The sequence below is a fragment of the Drosophila persimilis genome, unplaced genomic scaffold, assembly GCF_003286085.1.
Source record: "Drosophila persimilis strain 14011-0111.01,24,50 unplaced genomic scaffold, DperRS2 tig00000000-arrow-pilon, whole genome shotgun sequence".
Lineage (NCBI taxonomy): Eukaryota > Metazoa > Arthropoda > Insecta > Diptera > Drosophilidae > Drosophila > Drosophila persimilis.
In genome coordinates this window covers 18059492-18079978 of record NW_020825288.1, presented here as the reverse complement: position 1 = coordinate 18079978, position 20487 = coordinate 18059492, and the positions used below count along the sequence as shown (strand labels likewise).

The following is a 20487-nucleotide window of genomic DNA, read 5'->3' as shown; positions in this document are numbered from 1 at the left end:
CGACTGCGACAGCGACGTCAAAATACGGCCAACTGCGATTTGGTGGCCCATTCACTCGATAGCAGCGAATTCGCTCGGTTCGGTTGGCTAGAAGGCGCGCGCTTTGTTTTATTATCCACAATCCACATTATCAGCGGCATTATCGTTACTGAATGCACTCGCAGTGGCCGCGCGAATATCCGGCAGTGCGACTCCACTTCCATCTAAATCTGAATCCGAATCTGAATCACAATTTGAGTTTGAATTTGTATTTGAATTTCGAGCTGCATTCGTGAGATTGTTTGGTAACCGCGCGCTCGTCGCTGTCGTCGGTCGTTCGGTCAGCAAAAGCAGCAGCAGCAACAATAAACCCAATAGAAATAAACATAAAAATAAAAATAAAAATAATAATTGTAATAACAATAAGCATAAGCATAACAGTAATCGTAACGCTAACGAGCCCTCGATAGTGCCCCAGAAATCCAAACAAGTGGAAGTCCAAGTCCCGTGCGACTCGAATGAGTGCCGAGCAAGTGCAATTGGAATCGAAATTAAATGAAACTTAGGCCGCCACCAAATCGCAACAAAGTATACGAAACATTTGTGAACATTTGTGAATATTTAAATTTAATTATAGTACTATGCCAGCGGAAAGTGCAATATTTAAAATAGGATAATTCCATCAAGTGCTACCGAAAAGTGGAATCAACTCAAATCAACTCAATCAGAACCGAATTAAATCTCGTCTGAACAAAATTAACTAAAATCCATACGCCTATCGCCTATCGCCTATCATCTCGATCTCGATCTTTATCCCGATCCCGATCCCGATCCCCGAGCAAGGATCAGCTACTTCAAGGAGCTGCCAGCAGCAGCAGCCCAACCGCCAAGATTCTCACCGCCAGCAGCAGCATGAACTCGTACTTTGAGCAGGCCTCCGGCTTCTACGGCCATCCGCACCAGGCCACGGGCATGGCCATGGGCTCCGGCGGCCACCACGACCAGACGGCCAGCGCCGCCGCGGCCGCCTACCGGGGCTTTCCCCTCTCGCTGGGCATGTCGCCGTACGCCAACCACCATCTGCAGCGCACCACCCAGGACTCGCCCTACGACGCCAGCATTACGGCCGCCTGCAACAAGATCTACGGCGACGGGGCCAGCGCCTACAAGCAGGACTGCCTCAACATCAAGGCGGACGCTGTCAACGGCTACAAGGACATCTGGAACACGGGCGGCTCCAACGGCGGCGGCACAGGAGGCGGAGGGGGCGGTGGCGGTGGCGGTGCCGGTGGCAATGCATCCAACGGATCGAACGCGGGTAATGCCGCCAACGGACAGAACAACGCCGCGGGCGGCATGCCCGTGCGCCCATCCGCCTGCACCCCCGACTCGCGCGTCGGTGGCTACTTGGACACATCGGGCGGCAGCCCCGTCAGCCACCGCGGCGGGAGCGCCGGGGGCAACGTAAGCGCCGGCGGCGGGGGCCAAAGCGGCCAAAGCGGCGCCCCAGGCGTGGGCGTCGGTGTGGGAGTGGGCGTGGGCGCCGGGGCGGGCACCGCCTGGAACGCCAACTGCACCATCTCGGGCGCCGCGGCGGCCCAGACAGCAGCCGCCAGCAGCTTACACCAGGCCAGCAATCACACCTTCTACCCCTGGATGGCTATCGCAGGTGAGTGCCCTGAAGATCCGACCAAAAGTGAGTGTCCACGGTGCCAACTCCTCATTGCTCAACCCCTGAATCCAAAACACCCAACCCTCTGACAAAGCTTTGCTGTTCTTCGCCGTGTGTTTTCCCAGTTGTTATCGATGGGGTCTATCTATCAGATCTATTAGACATCGGACCCAACAGATTTTCAGACTTTCAGATTTTCAGCTAAAACAACAGCAATCATGTGTCTAATTGAATGCTCTGGGTGGCTAAACAGACGAAAAAAAACGCTTAACTTCATGGGAAATATGTAGGTGTTCCTTTATTTCGTAGTAAATGAAGAGCTTAGATCGAAAAAAGTGAAACAACTAAAATAATAATAAATAAAGCTGCGTGAACAAGATTTCAACTTTAGTCTATTTTAAGCCGCTCATTCAAGTCTTCAATCTGCCGATGGTTTATTCGTTGTCCGGCAATTTAAGCGATTTAATCACTCGAAGCAAGCTCAGCCAGCACATAAATAAAGCCAGTGAGCCACGGTTCCTCTGGCCACGGCGAGCTCCCCAGGACGGAGTCAATCTCTATCCGTCCTCTTCCACCTGCAGGAGTGTCGCACACCTTGCAGCGCTCCGTCTGCCTCATAATTTTCAACACTTTGTTTACTAATTTTTGTCACCTTTAGTTTTAATGATGCTCAGCACCGCACCAGTGGCGGCGACGGGGGCGACGGGGGCGACTGAGGCAGCGTCCTAGTCGTCGTCGTCAGTAATTGTTGCGTCGGCAAAAGTGGCAACAAAAGTGAGCTGCAATTTGTGCAACAAGAGAGCTGCGAGTCGGCAACATGAACAGCACACGGCGAGCAGCGTAAATTATGGCATGCTGCTGGAAGAGCTGCGGAATAGCAACAGCCACAGGAGCCAGCTCTTTTTCAGAAAAAGTCAGCAGCAAGGAACGAGAGGAACGAGGAAAAACGAATCCTTTCAGGACACACACTGAGAGCAGAAGTCGCGCTTATTACAGTTAACTTCGCCATTATGTAATTATGTTCAGGACCTCGCACCCAGCCTGCAGGGAAGCCACCAGCCGAGCGAGGCGAACGGCTTGAGTTTGAGATTCCAGTGAGGGTCAGAACAATGGCTGGAGTAGGTCACGGTTCCCCTTCTGGTCCTAGGCGGGTCTAGGTGGTCAGCGATCGAATATAAATTACACTTTAGAGTTCCGAACTTGCCAGAATTCGTCCAGAAAATCAATCAAATTTCACTTACAGGAACCGCAAAGAGCTGGTTAAAAAACAATTAAAGTTGAACTAATTACGAAAACCAAGGGCAGGACGGAGAGAGGCCCCAAGACTACTACGACAGGTTTTCAGACAACAATCTGGCCGCCGCAATGGGGCTCAATCAATCGATTCCGTTTATAAGGCAGCGAGATGATCAGCGTAATGAAATTTATGCGCTGTCCCAGCCCAGTCTGTACGGGTCTTGTGCCCTGCCGAAAACTCTCCATACAGGGTGTCAAACCTTCAGTGCTGCAACACTAAGTGGGATTCCCACAGAAGAAATTCTAACAAAAAATCGTCTTACCTGAAAACGGAATTAATTAATTTTCTTGCACCTTATACGATACAAATATTCTGTCTACGTCAAGTCAGAAAATTACGTGAATTTGCTTCTGATAAGAAAACGATACGGCGGTTGGACTTACGATATTCACCCAAGGGTGACTTCATTTGGTGATCGTTAGCACCTTGAAAGACATTTGAAGACATTCTTAAAAGTCTGATAGCAGACTTCATAGTCCTTTACTAGTAAACAAAACCTCAATTCGAGTTTCTAATCCAACTATGCAACAGATTGATGAACAGCTCCCTATCTCCATTTCGTCCATCCAAAATCAATATCAGGGACCATTTGGAAATTGCTATCGCTGGCTTGATTTATTCCCAACCCCAATCCAGGCATATAATGTGAAAATAATTTAATTTGCATCGATCCGCTCAGAGCAGGCTGATTAAATCGGCCGGGAGAAGCGGGAAATCAAGTCATAAATAAATCGGCGCACACTTGCAGCGATCATCGATCATTTGCCGCTGATCGCCGGCCAAAATGCAAACCGAATTCTATTTTATCGTATCTAAACATGGTTTCAGATTTGAAAACCTACATCAGTGCCTGGCTCCGGCTCTGGAGTTGGGGCTTGTGTTGGCTGTGCCAGTCCCAGTGCCGGCGACTGGGGCTGTATGTGCGAACACGGCGAGCGGCAGTGGAGGCGCATTAAATCATTGTCCTGAAGGCTTTTAAGTCATTATCGATAAATTTCAACATAAATTCGTAAATTTGCTTTATTTGGCCTGGCCAGCGTGTGAGGTGGATGTTGAAGTGGTTTATTGGTTGTCCGTCTGTCCGACTGGCGCTCTGGGGCTGTCCGAAATTTGGATAAGTAGTGCCTTATTTCGGCCTGGCCTGTAGTTTTGGTCCACTCCAAGGAAGCGTTACTCGAGCAGCACAGAGCGGTCCGTATTTTTTTTGTCACCCAATGACCTTGAGAATCGCCGGCCAGGCCAGCAATTGACACGTATCGAGTAATCATAATTCATATTTGCCACAGTCCCTTCCCGCTGTGACGCAATTATCAGGATGCATCCTTAGCCAGGCCATGTCTATGCCCGCCGACCCGATTCTACCTGCACCACCAGTGCAATTGTGGGCCGCACGTACAATGGACGAACCGAAGGCACGTCAGGCCCGGTCAAGGTTAATGTGCCATTGTGGATCGCGGATGGACAGAGATGCCATTGCACTGCGACTGCAGCCTGTCATGCAACAGTTAGAGCACTTGCAACATTCCATTAATAGGCCGCAAGTGCCACCACCTCCAAAGCCGCCCCCTGTAGCAGAGAGAGAGATGATGATTATGTAAATGGGAGTGCAAGCACACACAGGAAAGCATTTCATCGCGCGCTTTTAATCATTTTTTCGCCACACAGCCTCAAAATCAAAAACCAAACAAAAAAGCAACAAGCACGAATCGAAAAATGCGAAATGCGAAATGCAAAATCAGAAACGAATCAAAGCGCTTCAGAAACAATTTTGTTGCGGCGGATGCGTCGGACCAGCTGATGGGGCACGGCTCCCCTCATGCCCCCGCCCGAGCGCTTCTTTTTCGGGGATTGGTTTTCGGGTTCTGGCGCAGCTTCTTGCATTTTTTTAATGTATTTTTAAATAAGGAATTTAATAAGCACCTTGGCGGTCCTCAAGTCGTTGGACTCCGACCACGGGTCCGCGTTGCAAGACCTCGACAACGACGACAACACAAAGTGGCCCAGACACATGGATTGCAGCAATTTTGGTCTCCCTTTTTGCCCGATTCCCTCGCACAAACTATGGGCAAATGCAAGCGATTTTGGTCACAAAAAATCCACGGGTTTCTTCTTACCAAAAAGGAGTCTAAGAATCCGATGGCCTTAAGAGTAAAGCAAAATCTAATCAATAACTAGCTCCAATCACTCAACACTTTCGACTTTCGCTCAAGGAAAGCAAACACATTTCTCCAGCCTTCGGATTATTACTCGCAGAGAATATATTTGGACTAAATGACTAAAAATGATCCGTAGTGTAATGATCCGGACTGTAGTGTCGACTTTCAATACTTTTAAAAATTAAGTTGAAGCCTATCGTTAAAGCCAAATTAATGTTTGTTATTTTTTCTGTATAAAGATTAATAGGAAAAATAATTTGTGCGCATTGTTTCGCTTGGCAAATTTTTGAGTGTACTCAACAACTAACTTGTCCCAAAAGCCGTCTTATAAATAATCATGTGTTTACAGAAGTATATTTATGTATGTATATTTATATGCGTATTCCACATCAATGTCAGCCCACTGTGCAGCCGCCTTTTCGTGGCAGTTGCAAAATCATGTTTTAAGGTGTTTTTGATACCTAATAAAAACAACAACACGGCCCGACAACACATCCAAAAAAGAGCGAGACGGAGAAACCGAGAAGTCGAGACCGAAAGAGAGAGAAGAAATGCATGGAAAACGCGCCATGGCAAAAAGGGCCAGCTCTGAATGGGGGAGTAGGTAGTAGGAAGCAGGGAGGCTCAGAAGGCAGCCGTTAGTGACCAAAACATAAAGCGGAGGGTCCGTACCCCGTACCCCGGACCCCGAACTCCACAGTCCCCCCGTGCTGACTACGTCATAGCCATTCCGTTGCCACGCCGAGGAGACGTCGACGACGACGTTGGCGTTGGCGTTGGCGTCGTCGCTGTGCGGTGCGGTGCTCGGTGCTCGGTGCTCGGCGCTCGGCGCTCGACGCTCGGCGTGTTTATTATAAAACAACAAATCATTCATTATAACCACTTGTGTGTATGGATGTGCCATACAGATGCAGATGTAGGTACATACATATACATACACATATACATATGAGAATGTCTGAGAAAGTGGCGTAAACATGAAACGACCTGGACCGGACCCCCAATTCCATGTAGTTTCCGATAATATGCATATTTGCGTATTATTTTGATTTTAATAATGATTTATTTATTATTAATAATTCATTGGTGGTGGGCTCTCGCCGGGATTGGGCCTCCGCCTCGCTGCCTGATTGCGATCTGATCTCCGGCTAGAGCACCGCTCCCCCCTCCTCTCTGACATCCCCCAGCTGGGGGAGCTGGCAAGCTGCCAGGGTGGGTGCAAAAGCTGCCCACGATCTCGTTTGAATATCGGTTGTCTTCGGGTTTTGTAACAGAAGTTGCGCTAGGCTGGTAGGAAACGCATATTATAATGAGCTTCAATTAAGATAGAAATCTCGAAGACTAAGGAGACAAAGATTTATGGGCTCACAATTGTTCAGCGGCTGCCTTGAGGTGGCTCTTCCGATAGAAGTAGACTCTGATGAGGGGGGAACGGGGAACGGACAGGGACAGCTGCTACACATGTTCCAATGCCACGAATAGAAAGAGTAATCAACGGACTTGAGATCATCGTGTTGGAGTTTTTTTCAGCCATTTGTTGACCAGGCCAAAAGGTGAATGAATATCATGTGCTATCAAAAAGAGTTTAGTGCTCCAGCTATTCTTCAGCGAGGAAAGTCTTCATAGAGATACGGGATAGCAGATATCCCGATTGAGTTGGCCTACACTTTCGTTGAGGCCCGATAGAAGTATCGGGCCATATTCCACGGCTCCATCGAGCGTGTTTTCCCTGTTTCTGTGATTTACGCGGCTGGTTCCTCGGCCGAAATGTGGGTAACTGTTATAGCCGCTCGAGCAGCATTTTTTCGCTGCTGGGTCATCGAATCGATTTGTTCGTAGCGCCCTGCGAACATTTGTTTATGCAACATAATTTATAGGCACTACTTTGATTTACTCTGTCGTACGTTGAACTCTGTGGTCCGAAATTCGGTTGCAGTTCAGTTTCGATTCCGTAGGAGGTCGACACGGCGGACCCTACCCTGCCCCTCTGGCGGTAGCCCTCTCAAGGCTCCCAGCTCCCTCCCACATTAATGTCAATTTAATGTTTCCTTAATGACTTCTTTGGCTGGAACTTGTTGTTGTTGGCTGGAAGTTGTTATCTGGGCCCTGGTCAAACTTGTCGGCCGGCTGGGAAAGTGTTTATGCTAAACAGCTAACGAGTTTTCCCCCCGAAAGTGAAGTGAAGTGAAGTAAGGCTGCAACTGAAGTGTCTCGTTTGAGATGCATTGTCTCCCAAAAGTTTCGGATCAGCATCAGCATCAGACACTTGGCTCAGTCGATGCCACAGCCACTGCCACTGCCACTGCCACTGCCACTGGCACTGCCATGTGCTTGGCGTCTATTTATTTGGGTCGGCAATTAAGATTTATATCTGCCCCTTTGATGGGGCAATAAAAGCCCAAAGACGCCGCAAGCTGCAGCCAGAAAATGGAGCAAATCACGCTCTCTCTCCCTCTCAGGGTGCAGTCTTTCTCTCTCCCTCTCGCTCTCTCTGTCTCCGTCGCTAGCTGCCTCATTTATGCGGCTGGCGACTAATCCTCCCACAGAACAAGGCGTGCGCCGCCTTAAAGAGTCATAAAAATCATTTTATTGCCCCTTGTCCCGGCCCATGCCCCTGCCCATGCCACAGTGCCACAGCACGGTCCAAAAGGTGTGAAAACGCAGTGCTCCGAAGGGTGGAGGGATGACTCTTTCGGAGGCCAGGAGTCGGAGTCTCGCTGGAAGCCGCAAGCTAAATGTTTAATTTTTACAAGTCGCGTCGCATGTAAACACTCTCCGGACCCCCCTACATGCAGCATCTCCCTCCCCCCCTGCCCACCATCCCCGCCAACCGTTTGTTTGAATTTGTCTAAAGTGGCTGCTGCCCCTGGCCGTGCCCCCAACCTCCCCACGGCTGGGTGTTTTGTTAGTTTTCCCCTTCTTGGCTTTTCATAATTTTCATTTGCGGCTGCCACTGCAAAAAAAAATGAACCAACGTTTGTCAAATTTTCCATTTTCCTCTCCTCTCCACCGCGACCATAGTTTTCGGTGCTTCTTTTTGCTCTTTCATTTCGTTTGGTTTCTTTTCTTTTTAATTTGATATTTTCTTTGTTGTTTCCTTTTTGTCTATGGCTCGGGATGGGCATCTGTCTGGGTTTGGCCCTGGCTCAGGGTCCTCTGCGCGTTCCTCCGCTGGAAATTACGTTTACTCAGGCGCCGGGCGCGCATATTTAAATACACACGTGTTTTATCGCTGCCATTAAATCATATTTTTATACTTTTACCTTTTCTATGGCAAACTGCCGACGCCCCCCTTACGCCCGTTCGAGGCGTTGGCATTTCTGATTGTTTACATTTTGCACTTTCGCGGCATAAACAAACGGAGACGGCGCTAAATATCGTAAAAAGGAGGGAAATGTGGGGCAGGGAGGCACTGCATCAGACTGAAGGGGATTGATCGTTGGCCCATGTTGGATAGATACGCCCTCGTAGTGCCAGACGAGCCGTTCAAGTGCTGTTCAGGGCACAAATTTCGGAGCAGCATACCTTTCTGTAACCGGCTAACCGGATCGACAAGTCTGTTGGATATGGGATCCTTTCAAAATAAGGACAAACCCAACGTTAAATCCGTTAGAGTGCATTCTGGAGACAGATGAGTCTCAGCTATATTTTAGGGAGAAATTTCACAGTTACAATTGAATAATGAGTTCCCCTTCCCATCCCAGTTTGTCTTCTACTTTCTACCAACCTGAAGAGGGTACACTAGCCGACAAGAACAACAAAGCTCTGTTTAGCTCATCCGGCTGTGAAACACGTGCGGCTGCTTAACCTGAAATCTCCCTACCTCCCTACCTCCCTACCTCCCCACCTCCCTACCTCCCTGAAACATCCCCCCGATCCGTCCCGCTCCCAGCTCCCGCAGATCTGTCCGCAGCGCAGCGGAGAGCAAACCATTCTGATTCCACATTTTTTAAACGTTTCTCCTCTCTGCTTTGGTTGCATTTTCAGGTAAGATAAGATCTGATTTAACACAATACGGCGGCATATCAACAGACATGGGTAAGAAAATTTCCACTTTTATTCTGATTCATTATTCTCTTAAGTTGCGAATAGCTAAACACTAGTCTGGGACTAGCGTAGAGACTAGACTAGCGGTAGAGTGTGGGCATGTCTGCTACTAATGGTATCCCTATCCTAGAAATTAAATCTAATTACGATTACGATTACGATTACGATGGTGTCGGTGTCGGTGTTGGTGTTGGCCTCTTTACCCTAGCATACACCTAGGCGATCGCGCGAGATGAAAATTTATGCAGTGCACTGCGGTGGAGGCGTTGCTGTGGGTGGACCGGGAAAACCTGGAGGCCGCGTGTGGAAATGATTGATTCACTCTCCGCTGATTAGCTAAAAGCTTGCCATGTTGCTCGCTCGCGCTCTCCTGCTGGCAATTAATATTAAACATGGCAATTCAATTGGCCGCCAAAGCCGACCCGGGCCGACACGCACAGCGGCAGGTGGGGGTTGGGGCTGCCTCGTCGTTGGCTCGCTATCGGCCCCGGTGCTATCAGCATTTGTTCTTGCCGTTGCTGCTGCTGCTGCTGATCGGACAACCGAATGCCTACCCTACACTGGGAGGTAAGTTGGAGTCGGAGTTGGATTTAACACTCCAGCCACCCAACACTGGGCTGGTCTCCATCACTTAGGAAGCCAGAGATCTGGTCAGGGCATTCCGAATTCGTTTAGATCTGATCTGAAAGCGTCCCGGCAGCCGCTGCCGCACGAGAACATCAAAGCCCCATGGCCACTGCAGGCGTGTATGCCAGTCTGTTGTTTGGGACCTCTTGATGCGAGGTTATCAATCAGCCTGTTCGATCCGGACGACTCAAGCAGCTACTTCTCAAAATCCAATTACACACGTGGAAAGGGAGGTGCATGGGGAGAGGGCGCTGATCAGCCCCGGTCTTGTTCTCGTGTTGTGCGGCGAAGAGACAGGGCAGGGGCAGGGGCAGGCCTCTCAAATTACAGGCATTGATGGCAGAGCATTGAGGCGCACAACTGCAGGGGCATTCACGAGAGAGCCACCCAGGGTCTCCTGCTGCCGCTGATGCTCGTGCTGGAGCTCCCACTTATTATTTATATTCAATTGATAATCTCGTGCAAATCGGTAGCTAAATATTGGCACAGGCGCAACAAGTGGGCTTCGCTTCTCGCAGCGATTCACGATCCAAGATCTCAGCTCTATGCTCGTCGGGTGGGCAGCACTTTTGGCACTCACAGATAAGATCAGCGGATAAGCCGCTTCCAAGTAGGTGCTACCACAGGAGCTACTGCAGCTGTGGATTACGGGATGCCTAGATAGCTGCACCAGGGCCAGGGGCAGGGGCAGGGCCAGGGGCAGGGGCAGGGGCAGCCATTCTCTTCCGGCTCGCCGACATTGAACGCGGTGTTTCGGGCCGCCGCCGCGAGAGATAATTAAATTGCGGCCCTAATAGAATTAAATGCCGTGTTTGCATTTCAAAATCCGCAACGTGCCAAAATGGAATGGCCAATGGAATGGGTACGAGTCGTCGCCCCTCGCTCCCTATTTGTGCGTCCACCTGGCCCGAACCAAATGGCCAGCAAAAATGTCATTTTGGACAAGTTTTGATAATTGTAGGTCCGCGAGCCGCGTCTCCGTGTCTCCGCGTGGTGGTGGCGGTGGCCGGCTACTGTGCGGCACGTTGCACGTACTCGCTCGTACCACGTCGCATGTTGCACACTGTCAGGGCTAGGCCGGGCCGGGCTGGGACTGGGACTGGGACTGGGACTGGGGCCGACCAGGGCCATGTTGCATGTTGCAGTTAATAATTATTGAAATGTGCGGCCTGCGAGGAATTGTGCTGTGCTCCTTGCGCTTCCTGCGCGGCTTCCTCCGTCCGTCAGTCAGTCATTGGCTGCCACATCCCTCTGCGTCCGCAGTTCTGCATGCTTCGTTACCTCTGCCTCGTTGCCTGGCCAAAAGGCTAACAATGCTTGCATTTTCCCACCTTTTTCACATAACTTTTCTGTTTTACTTTGTTTTTTGTTCTGCTGTGTTTTGTATGTTTTGTTGCTCCCGCAGCCACTGCCACTGCCTCTGCTGCCACTGCCGCCAGTGGCAGGGTAAACAAGTCGGCCACTTGGCCAACTCGTTACTTCCCCCAGAGACCCCTGTCCCCTGTCCCCTGTCCCCTTTCCCCTGGCACCGCACATGTCGATGCCGATGTCGAAGTTGTTACCACTTTGAACGCGCGGCCGGCCTCCGTCGGACGCCGTCGGCTGGCACCCTGTAATAAATTCGTATTCAAATTGTTAATTGAATATTATTTGTTAAATTTGCAAGCATTAAATGTAAATGTCAGTGGCGGATGTCCGACGGGGCGTGTCCAGTCGGGGGCGAGCGAGTTCCTTTCGCATAATTTTTCAATTTTCAGCCTTCTTTGAGCGTGTTTCGGGTCTTATTTATAATTGGATTTATGCGATTTTAATAGCGGAATGCCGCATGGGAGAACTATGGAAACCAGACCATATAAACGGGTGGACATATTAGAGCTATTCATGCGTTTTTCGGCCATTTTCCACGTCAGTCAAATTGAGCCAACCCACCGAAACTCGGTCACTGTTCCAACGACCTCAAAATGGTCTGCATACAGCCGAGACCACCCAAAAAAAAACAGACCCCTCCCAAGAGAGTTTTAAAATTTGCAAGCAAATGACAAAAGCGGTGCAAAAAAATGTGCCAAATGCGATTGAGTCTGAGTGGGAGTGTGAGTGGGAGTGTCAGTATTTTGAATACCGAGTGTAAGTGAGCGAATATTCAGACTCGGGTTTGCTCTGCCGCAGTCCGCTGTCTGCTGTCTGCTGTCTGCTGTCCTCTGCCTGTGCTGGTCGTTGTCCTTGTCGTACTCCTTGCTGTTGCGGGGCAATTTCCATAATTCATATTCATAGACGTTACACAACAACTCCCAGCAGAGAGACAGAGACAGCGAGAGTGGAAAGGAGGAAGAGCGGCAAAGGGGCAGAGAGACAGAGTCCAGACAAACAAACGACAGCACCTGCAATACGGACAAGTGTCTGTCCGAATACTACACCCAAAAAAAAAAAAGGAAAGTCGAGCAAAAAATGTGCAGTTTGAGTGCGAGCAAAGTGCAAAAATTCCACATATGCTAGAGCCAGGAACGAGAAAAGAGACAGGGAGAATCCATAGAGGAGAGATGGGGGAGAGAGACAGAGAGAGAAAGAGAAAGAGAGAGAGCAAGGCCACGCTTATGCATAAATTATCCATTCAGAGAACTCGAAGAATATTGCCATTAACTTGATGGAATCACGGGCAAATTAGGCCAGCGACAGCACCAGAGACACGGACAGACACAAAGTATCTGAGAGCTACTTACTCTCCCCACATCCGCCCATCCGCCCATCCACACATCCACACATCCACACATCCATGCACAACGTGCCAGCAATTTGATTTTACACACTTCGAAATTATTAACTGGGGAGCATTTTGTGCGGCAAGTGTAAGTGCCGTGTCCTCTCCAACAGAACAGAACAGAGCAGAACAGAGCAGAGCAGAAGAGAACAGAACAGAAACAGTTCATAAAATGGCAACACGGCACTTTCGTTTTTACCGTTGGCATGTGCAGTATGTGGATAGGTCCAGATATGGGGGGAAACAAGTGAGGGGGCTGGGACAAGGGACAAGGGACAAGGGTCCATAGTCCATGGTCCATGGCATGTGCCGCCTGCGAGTGTGATGCTGTGGGAAAGGACATCTGGGCCTGGCAGGACTTTCCTGGTGTGTCCAGGTTTCAATTAATGAATTAGTAATTTTGGCTTCATTGCTGTAATGAACACTTTGGGGAGGGAGACTACTACTGAGGGGGGCAGGGGTAGGCAGTGCCTAGTGTGGGGGTAGAGAGTTTTGCTAATTATACGAGCTCAGGTGTTGAGGGATGAGTCCATGCTGTGAATCGGAATGGGAGATAGAATCAGTCTACCAGCTGTATTAGAGAATGGAGATCTCAAGACTCCAGAGCCGCATAACTTACGTTTGAATTAGCAGAACGTCTATTTTGAATCAAGAAACAAATGTATAAAATGATTCACATTTAACTTTTCAACCGGAGAACTAAGATATCCTGGCCACAGACCTCACAGACAACGTCTAAAATGTGTTCCATTTGCACTCAGATACTACTTCTGCCATCACCAAATAAAGCCATAAACTGGAATCCATTACTGCTGCACACACTGTTTAGAGTCCATATAGCTGTTGCTTTGATTGCAGGGCATTAGGAGTCCCGTTCTATTGTGTCATTACAGCTTATCACATCCATAACCCCTGAATAAGCGACTAATCAACGGTTTGCTGGCTTATGTCTGCCGAGAGCTTGCTATGCAGCTATGAGTCGGAGTAGGGTCACGCCCCCTCCGTTGGGAATTGTGACGGCACTTGGGTGAAAGCAATGCAATATTTACTCAACAGCAATTAGAAGACTTGACCGGGCTCGTCCCGGTACCAGCCTTATCAGTGGGGAATCAGCGGGCATTCCGCGTAGTCCATCTTTCGCATTCTCTTTCCACGCTCCACACTCCACACTCCTCACTCTCCCCTCCACTTGGGTTTGTTCGATCTCACGACGCTGTAGGTATGCAATTAGTCAATTAATTTGAAAATTTATTAACCGCCAAAAAGCAATTTGCTCCAGATCAACAAGAACACACAAACAAACAGACGCACTCGGTCGAAAACCGAAGATCGCGAAATGCCGGCGGTAAACGGGTCCCGACCCTGACCAAGACCGAGACTGGGGCCGAATCGGATCGGATCGGATCGGAACGGAACGGCGGTCACCGTGTGTGTCCGTTCGACGCGTTGGTCAGATGGCAAATGAAGAGTAGTCCTTCCAGGCTAAATGTGGGCAAACTTATAGAGATTCTCTTGAAACTTGGAATTTGAAAAGGAGGATCTGGATCTGGATCTGGATCTGGGTCTGGATCTGAATGAGGCATTCGCATTCATTCAGTGGGAAAATGTGCTGCAGATAATTTATGGGTTCAGCGGTAGCCCCTTCCTCGCCCCTTCCTCGCCCCTTCCTCGAGCCTTGCTCGCCTCTTTCAACCCGCTCATCAGCGGAAGTGCGTGCTCCGTTCGTATGTGTGTGTGTGTGTGTGTATGTCCATATCTTGCAGATACGAATCGCAGCTACTCGCGTTTACTCAGAGCTCTCGGAGCTGACCGATTTTCTAGGTCAATTTGCTGGTGGGAAAAGCAAGGCAAAAATAAAATCACTAAGAACACAAACAAAAAAAAAATAAATGACTTTTGTGCATGTCGCGGACTGCTTGCCGTCGGCTTGGCTTGCGGGCTCCAGGCCATAAATTTTCCGAAATGTGTTCCAAAATGTTTCTCAAATAGTTTCAAAAGCCACTGCCACGTGCTCTCGCTCGCTTACTCGCTTACTCTCTCGCTCTCGCTCTCGCACTCTTACCTAAGGCAGGTATGATTAATAACGCTCAGCCGAAACCTGCTTTCGGCGGCCATCATGATCAGCTGATCCGCAGCCGAAAGAAGACGAAGAAGAACCGCAGCAGCGAACCAGCGGCAGCGGAATGAAATGGCACTTCAAAAGAGATCTCTAACGGATGACTCAAACTGCATTTTTGAGCATGTGTGTGGGTGTGTGATAGAGAGAGAAAATAGAGAAAAGCATAACAAAACACGGTTGAAACGTCACCTGATGCTGATGCTCACTCTCCCCCCCCCCCATCCACCTATTCACTCTATCAGTCTTCTCAGCGCACAGGTACAGGTATGCGCGCCCTCTACAATTATCGCTCTCTGCTTTGGCGCTCTCCGTCGCTCTCTGCTCTTTGAGGCGATGGTGATGATCGATCATCTTTCGGCTCAGCCGGTTTTCGCCCCTCGCCATGCCTACCTGGGCGCGAATTTACGTGCAAGTTGTGCTCTCATCTAGCGAGAAATCGAATTGGAATTCTGCCGCGGTAGTTGACCGTATACGATATTCGCAGCTGTTCGTTTGAGTGCGAGTCGTCTGATCAGAAATTTCGAAGAGAATCTTGAAGATGTGTGTTTATACAGGTAGTTCTTACCTGGATATACATAGCTGCTTCAAATGGGAATTTCGACTGGGAATTAACTGTTTGCAGCTGTCAGCTTTTGTAAGGTAACGCTAAATGATAATGAAATAAATGAAACTATCAAATGAAAGCCTGTAAGTCATAATAATACAAAAATATTGACTAAGTTAAGGACTATCCGAATCAATGAAAGGAGATTGACGATTTTTAGCCGTAAGGAATAAGGAAGTTAATCCAGTAGGGCTTAGCTTCAAAGAATTCAGATGAGCAGCCATTACAGAACAGAAATGGGATCCTCCTAGAGCTGGTGTTCTCCTATGCTATAGGATAAATATAGAACTAGATTGATCAACACCATCACGTTCCGAAATGTCGCCTCACTTCAACGGAATTTCACCGTGACGGGACCCACCGCGTCGCGCCGTGGATTAGAGCAGTTCCTTGTAATCACAATCGATGATCTATTAGCGAGTGTCCATAAAAATTATGCAACTTTCCGCTGCAGCTACAAAATGGATGGCCGCATCTACATCCACATCCACATCCACTACGACTACAATGCCAGAGGGAGAGTGAATGCCATTTCCTTTGTCAGCAGGGACTATAAATCTTGGGCATATTAACATGGACGTACGATGAAAGTGCCAGCCAAATATGTCATTGTCAGCTGGGTCTGGGTCTGGGTCTGGGTCTGAGTCCGGCTCTGGCCAGGGACGGGTCTCGGGGCTCAGGGTTGGTCAGTGAATAGGGAGGGGGGGACTGGGACGCCTCTGCGGCTGCCGTATGTGAGTGTATTGACACCTGAGCAGGCCAAGTTTTGACTTGGATGCTGATGAAGAAAAAGAAAGTGGAACTGGAATTAGAGTTCTCTCTCTCTCTCGCTCTCTCTCTGGCCGATACACGATATATCGGTTTGTATTGATAGAACAGGTAGGTGGGTAGGTGTGTTTGCGGTAAGAACACTTTCGGACATAAATCACTGATTGGCCGGCCGTAGGGGTGGGGGGCAGATGGCTGGCCGAAGTATTTCGGTCTGTTTATCGTACATTGTGCATTTGGAATTGGTCAAAGTATTTCGGTTTTTATTTAAACGAAATTTCGGTGTGTGGTTGTGTCACAAACACAAAACATGACCAAATTTTAGGGCGTGAACACCACACAAAAACACTCTGGCAAAGGAAGAGAGAAAGAGAAAGAGAGAGAGAGAGAGAGAGAGCAACAACAACATGGCTCAAAAGGCAGTCGACGTCGTCGTCGTCGTCGTCCGGCCTGACAGCGCACATAAATCTCTGTAACATGACACTTTTGGCAATGGAAATAAAATATGGCAAGCGGCGCACCAAAATGTCGCACCAGCGCGCTGGAGCTCTGCTCCTTTTTTTTTTTTTGGCAGTCTGCGCGCTTTCTGGCCCCACGTGGCCCACTGTGCCATGCGACACTCGGCCCAGTACTGCATTCAGCTAATTACAAATGAAATTACAATGGTCTCCCCGTCCGACCCCCATTCCCGGCTCCGATCCTCTTCTGCCTGCAAGCTCCTACTCCTGCTCCTGCTCCTGCGCCTGCTCCTGCTGCCGGCCAAGTGTCACTTGCTGCTGTCATTTTCGTTTCGTTTTCATGTGTCACTTGGCGCGCCTGCGCACGCGTCCCGGCCAACCTCTGAGCGCAGGGCCCGTCCTTGTAATAAAGCAAAACGACTGAGCATGCGCGCAAGTCGCTCAGCAGAAACAACAACAACAATGGACAAAGCAACAGCAACAGCAACAGCAACGGCAACGGCAACCGGCTAAAGCCGCTGCCTCTGTCAGATTTTGTGAGTGTCACTTGGGCTGCTTTGTTGGGGACGGGACCCGGGTCCGAGACTTGGGTGTTATCTGTCGACCGTCGACCGTCGACCGTCTTCAGTTTCGCTGCCGAGATGCAACCCGGGCCCAGACCTTGGCTCCTCTGGCCTGGCTCTGGCTGTGGCTCTGACTGTGGCTCTGGCTGTGAATTCCTGGCTCACAAAACACGCAAAATCTGCGCGTCTGCGTATAAAACTGTTAACTAACTCAATTTTGTAGCTGTCAGTGGCTCTCCTCTCCTGCCCTTACAGATGTTGCAGAGTTCAGCATGGGTTAATGAGCTGTTGCCGTTGCCTTTGCCGTTGCCGTTGCCAATGCCTCGGCAACGTGCCGCTTACATATGTCACAACAAATTGCTTACCGTTCAGCCTGGCCTGGGGTCTTGCCAGGAAAGCTTCCCCAGATCGTAGTCTGACGAATGTGGAGCAGGAGCATCTAGAATTACATTCCTGGATTCCCTTGGATCCCCAGCTAGCCTCCTGACAGGCGCGTGTGACACGGGACACTGAGCGGACTCACGGATGCACGCGCACAAGTCCGTCACAGAAATGTCACTTAGAGTTGCAAACACCGCGGACGCATAACAATTTCATAACTCCGAGGAGAGCTCGAGGGAGGTGTGGCGCAGGGGCTCCCTTGACATTGGCTCTGGAGTCCAGCATTGTGTATTCGGAGCGCGTTGACGAGGCAGCTAAGTGATCTACTACGATACAGAGGATCTGGCCCCGGACAATATTTGCGGAGGAAGCGGACGGACGCGGGGTTGACAATTCAATCATCGAATCCCACAGGGGCCTGGCTTCTGGAGGCGCCAGGGGCGAGCTCTATAGAAAATAGTTTTCTCTAGTTAGCTACTACGAGACTTTTCCCCTTTTATTTTCATTCTTTTGTTTGTTCGTGACACTGGGCAGGGCTCGCAGCAAGGGACTGGGGCAGGGGCAGAGCATTTGCAACAACAACGCTGACAACGGCAACAATTGCAGTCACAACAGTAACATGGGAGCCGGGCGAACCACGCGGTAATTCTGCCATGAAAGAGTTTCCCACACGCATACACTCACAGAGACACACACACACACACACACACTCGTACTCGTACTCGTACTCGTGTGTTTGTGTGGAGGCAAACAAAACTTGGGGCCATAAATTTCCAACGGATCACATAAATCACATTCAAGTGAAGCTTAACACACGCGCCCAAGTAGAAGACAGACACACACACACACACACACACACACACACACACACACACACTCCTGAACATTCAAGCTCCTTCATGAAACGCAACGCCCTGCTATTCCGTGTGCATGTGGATGGGCGAAAAGACACAGTTAGGAGCTTGACAAGCAGAATTTCTAGGGTGCAAAGTGCAAAGTGCCGCACGGGGTCAAAACGAGGCATTTCGTATCGAAAGAATAGGTGAATGGTCTATATAGATACTTAAAACATGGGGACCTTCGACTGCTAAGGATCCTGATTCTTAAGTTCTTATCGATAGGAATCGGTGCAACCTTTTCACCCGTCATCTTACTGCTCTCAGTAGCCATCCAAGAGATATCTGTATCTCACTAAAGCACCTGCTGATACTACCCTGAACGTATTCCTAGAACGATTAAATGACTATTTAAACCTCGAAAGAGAAATCCACTAACAAGCATGAGCTGAGCTCCCAGTTCCCACAGCAGAGTCAAACTTTCGGGCCAAATTAACTAAACGGTTAAAGCAACAATTGCGAATTGGCAACAAATTCACAGATCATAAAGTGAACGACCAACAAGCGCGGGACTGCGAAGAGAGGAGAGGAGAGGAGCCCACGGCCAAAGGTGGAGCAGTACCAGTCCCAGCTACCGCTTCAGCTACAGTCTCGTCTTCCCCTTTCAACCCCGGAGCATCATTTCATTTGAAGAACTTTGCCATTTGAACTTGACATTTAGCACACGGTTCTGTAGGGGCTTCTTTGGAAAACAATTGCAGGCCAGGCCAAACCAGCACACAGCGAAAGAGAGAGAGGGAGAGAGAGAGAGAGGGAGGGAAAGAGAGAGACATAGAAACAGACAGCAATGCACTTTTGGCATTCCTCGACTCGACTCGACTCCGACTCCGACTGCCATGGAATTCCAGAGAACACCCAAACAGCAGCAACAAGACGGAAACAGTTACAGCAGCAGAAGTGGAAAAGAAGGGATGAAGCCACGCAGTCCAACCCCCTGCCTCTGCTTGGTGAGAGGGTCAGAGGTAGAGAGAGACAGAGAGAGACAGAGGGCGAGTCGGGGGATGGCCATGGGAGGCCCACTCAGACGGTCGGCCATTGCAGCACCTGTCGGCCATGTCGTGCCGTCGCAGTCGACGCCGCGTGCTTGTCGCTTTATTTGCTTCCCGGATTTTGCGCCATTAACAATATGGTTCGCTCCGCAGTGGTTCGCTCTCGTTCCGAGGGGAGCCACGTGTGGGCAGGGACATCGGCAGGCGCAGAGAGTGCGGCGCCGTTGATTTGCTTATAAATTAACCCATTGGCGAAATTAAAATATTGTCTGTTAATTGATCAATGTGTATGCAACGGGAGTGCGGCTGGCGCTGCTCCTGCTCCTGCTCCTGCTCCTGCTCCTGCTGCTACACACATGCTCGTGCCGCCTGTATTGGTGTGCGTAATGCAGCTAAAATTTAATTAGATTCCACATTTGTAGTGTTGTAGCCAGGCAGGCACCAAATGCGCTTAGTTCGGGCTTTCGGGGTCGGGGGTCGGGGGTCGGGCCTCTGGTCCACACTCACACACACACAGCGGTACTTTATGTGGTACGTGCAAATTTATTGTTATTGAAATACAATTGCGAAATTAACTGTCAAAGTGTGCGACCCATCGTCGATGCACTCGCCCTCCCCTTCGCAGGCCATATGTTTCCCCACTTGTGAGAGGGGGGGGGGTTCCTTCTGCGATGGTGTGCGTGTGGGAGGTATTCCACCCTTGGCGAGGTCCTTCAGTCCAGATTCTACAACTAAAGCTTCTCCCATCGAACTTGACATCGAACAGCTGCCATTGTTTCTCCTGACTTGGCAAGTACCAATTATTATGGATACCACCTGGACTGGGTATAAGCCGGACTCTTTAACAAAAAACGTGGAGGATTGCACTCCACAGATTCATTCAGTTTTCTCCTAATCCATGATCAATGTTTTCCTGATGCAAACTTTTGGATATTATCGGGTTAGAGCTCGTACTAAAAGCACCCAATGTCCTCAATCAGCGACCGAAACTCGCCCCTGTTCGCCGGCAGGGCTGCACAGCCCCAATCAAACCCGCCACCCCGCCAGCCTCAGTGCCCCTCCCGTCCTACCGTCCTCCCGTCCTCCCGTCCTACCGCCCTCCCGCCCTCTCGACTGTTTGCGCTAAACGAGCTTTGCATATTTACTGTACTGCCAGCAGACATTTTACGATATATT

The 20487-nt window shown here is 49.7% G+C and overlaps 1 protein-coding gene across 3 annotated transcripts in view; it reads left to right on the top strand.

Moving 5' to 3' along the window:
• The first annotated feature begins 369 nt into the window (after window positions 1-369).
• Window positions 370-20487, top strand: part of LOC6588258 (homeotic protein ultrabithorax) — a 78876-nt gene continuing 58758 nt past the window's right edge. Inside the window, exons 1-2 of one of the 3 annotated variants that reach the window (XM_002014126.2) lie at window positions 370-1648; window positions 9092-9142. In XM_002014126.2, coding sequence (XP_002014162.1) covers window positions 892-1648; window positions 9092-9142 — 808 coding nt within the window. In that variant the 5' untranslated portion in view covers window positions 370-891. Of the gene's footprint in view, window positions 1676-9091; window positions 9143-20487 lie in introns of all 3 variants that reach the window. The other 2 variants (XM_026995412.1, XM_026995413.1) reach the window with 2 other exon arrangements.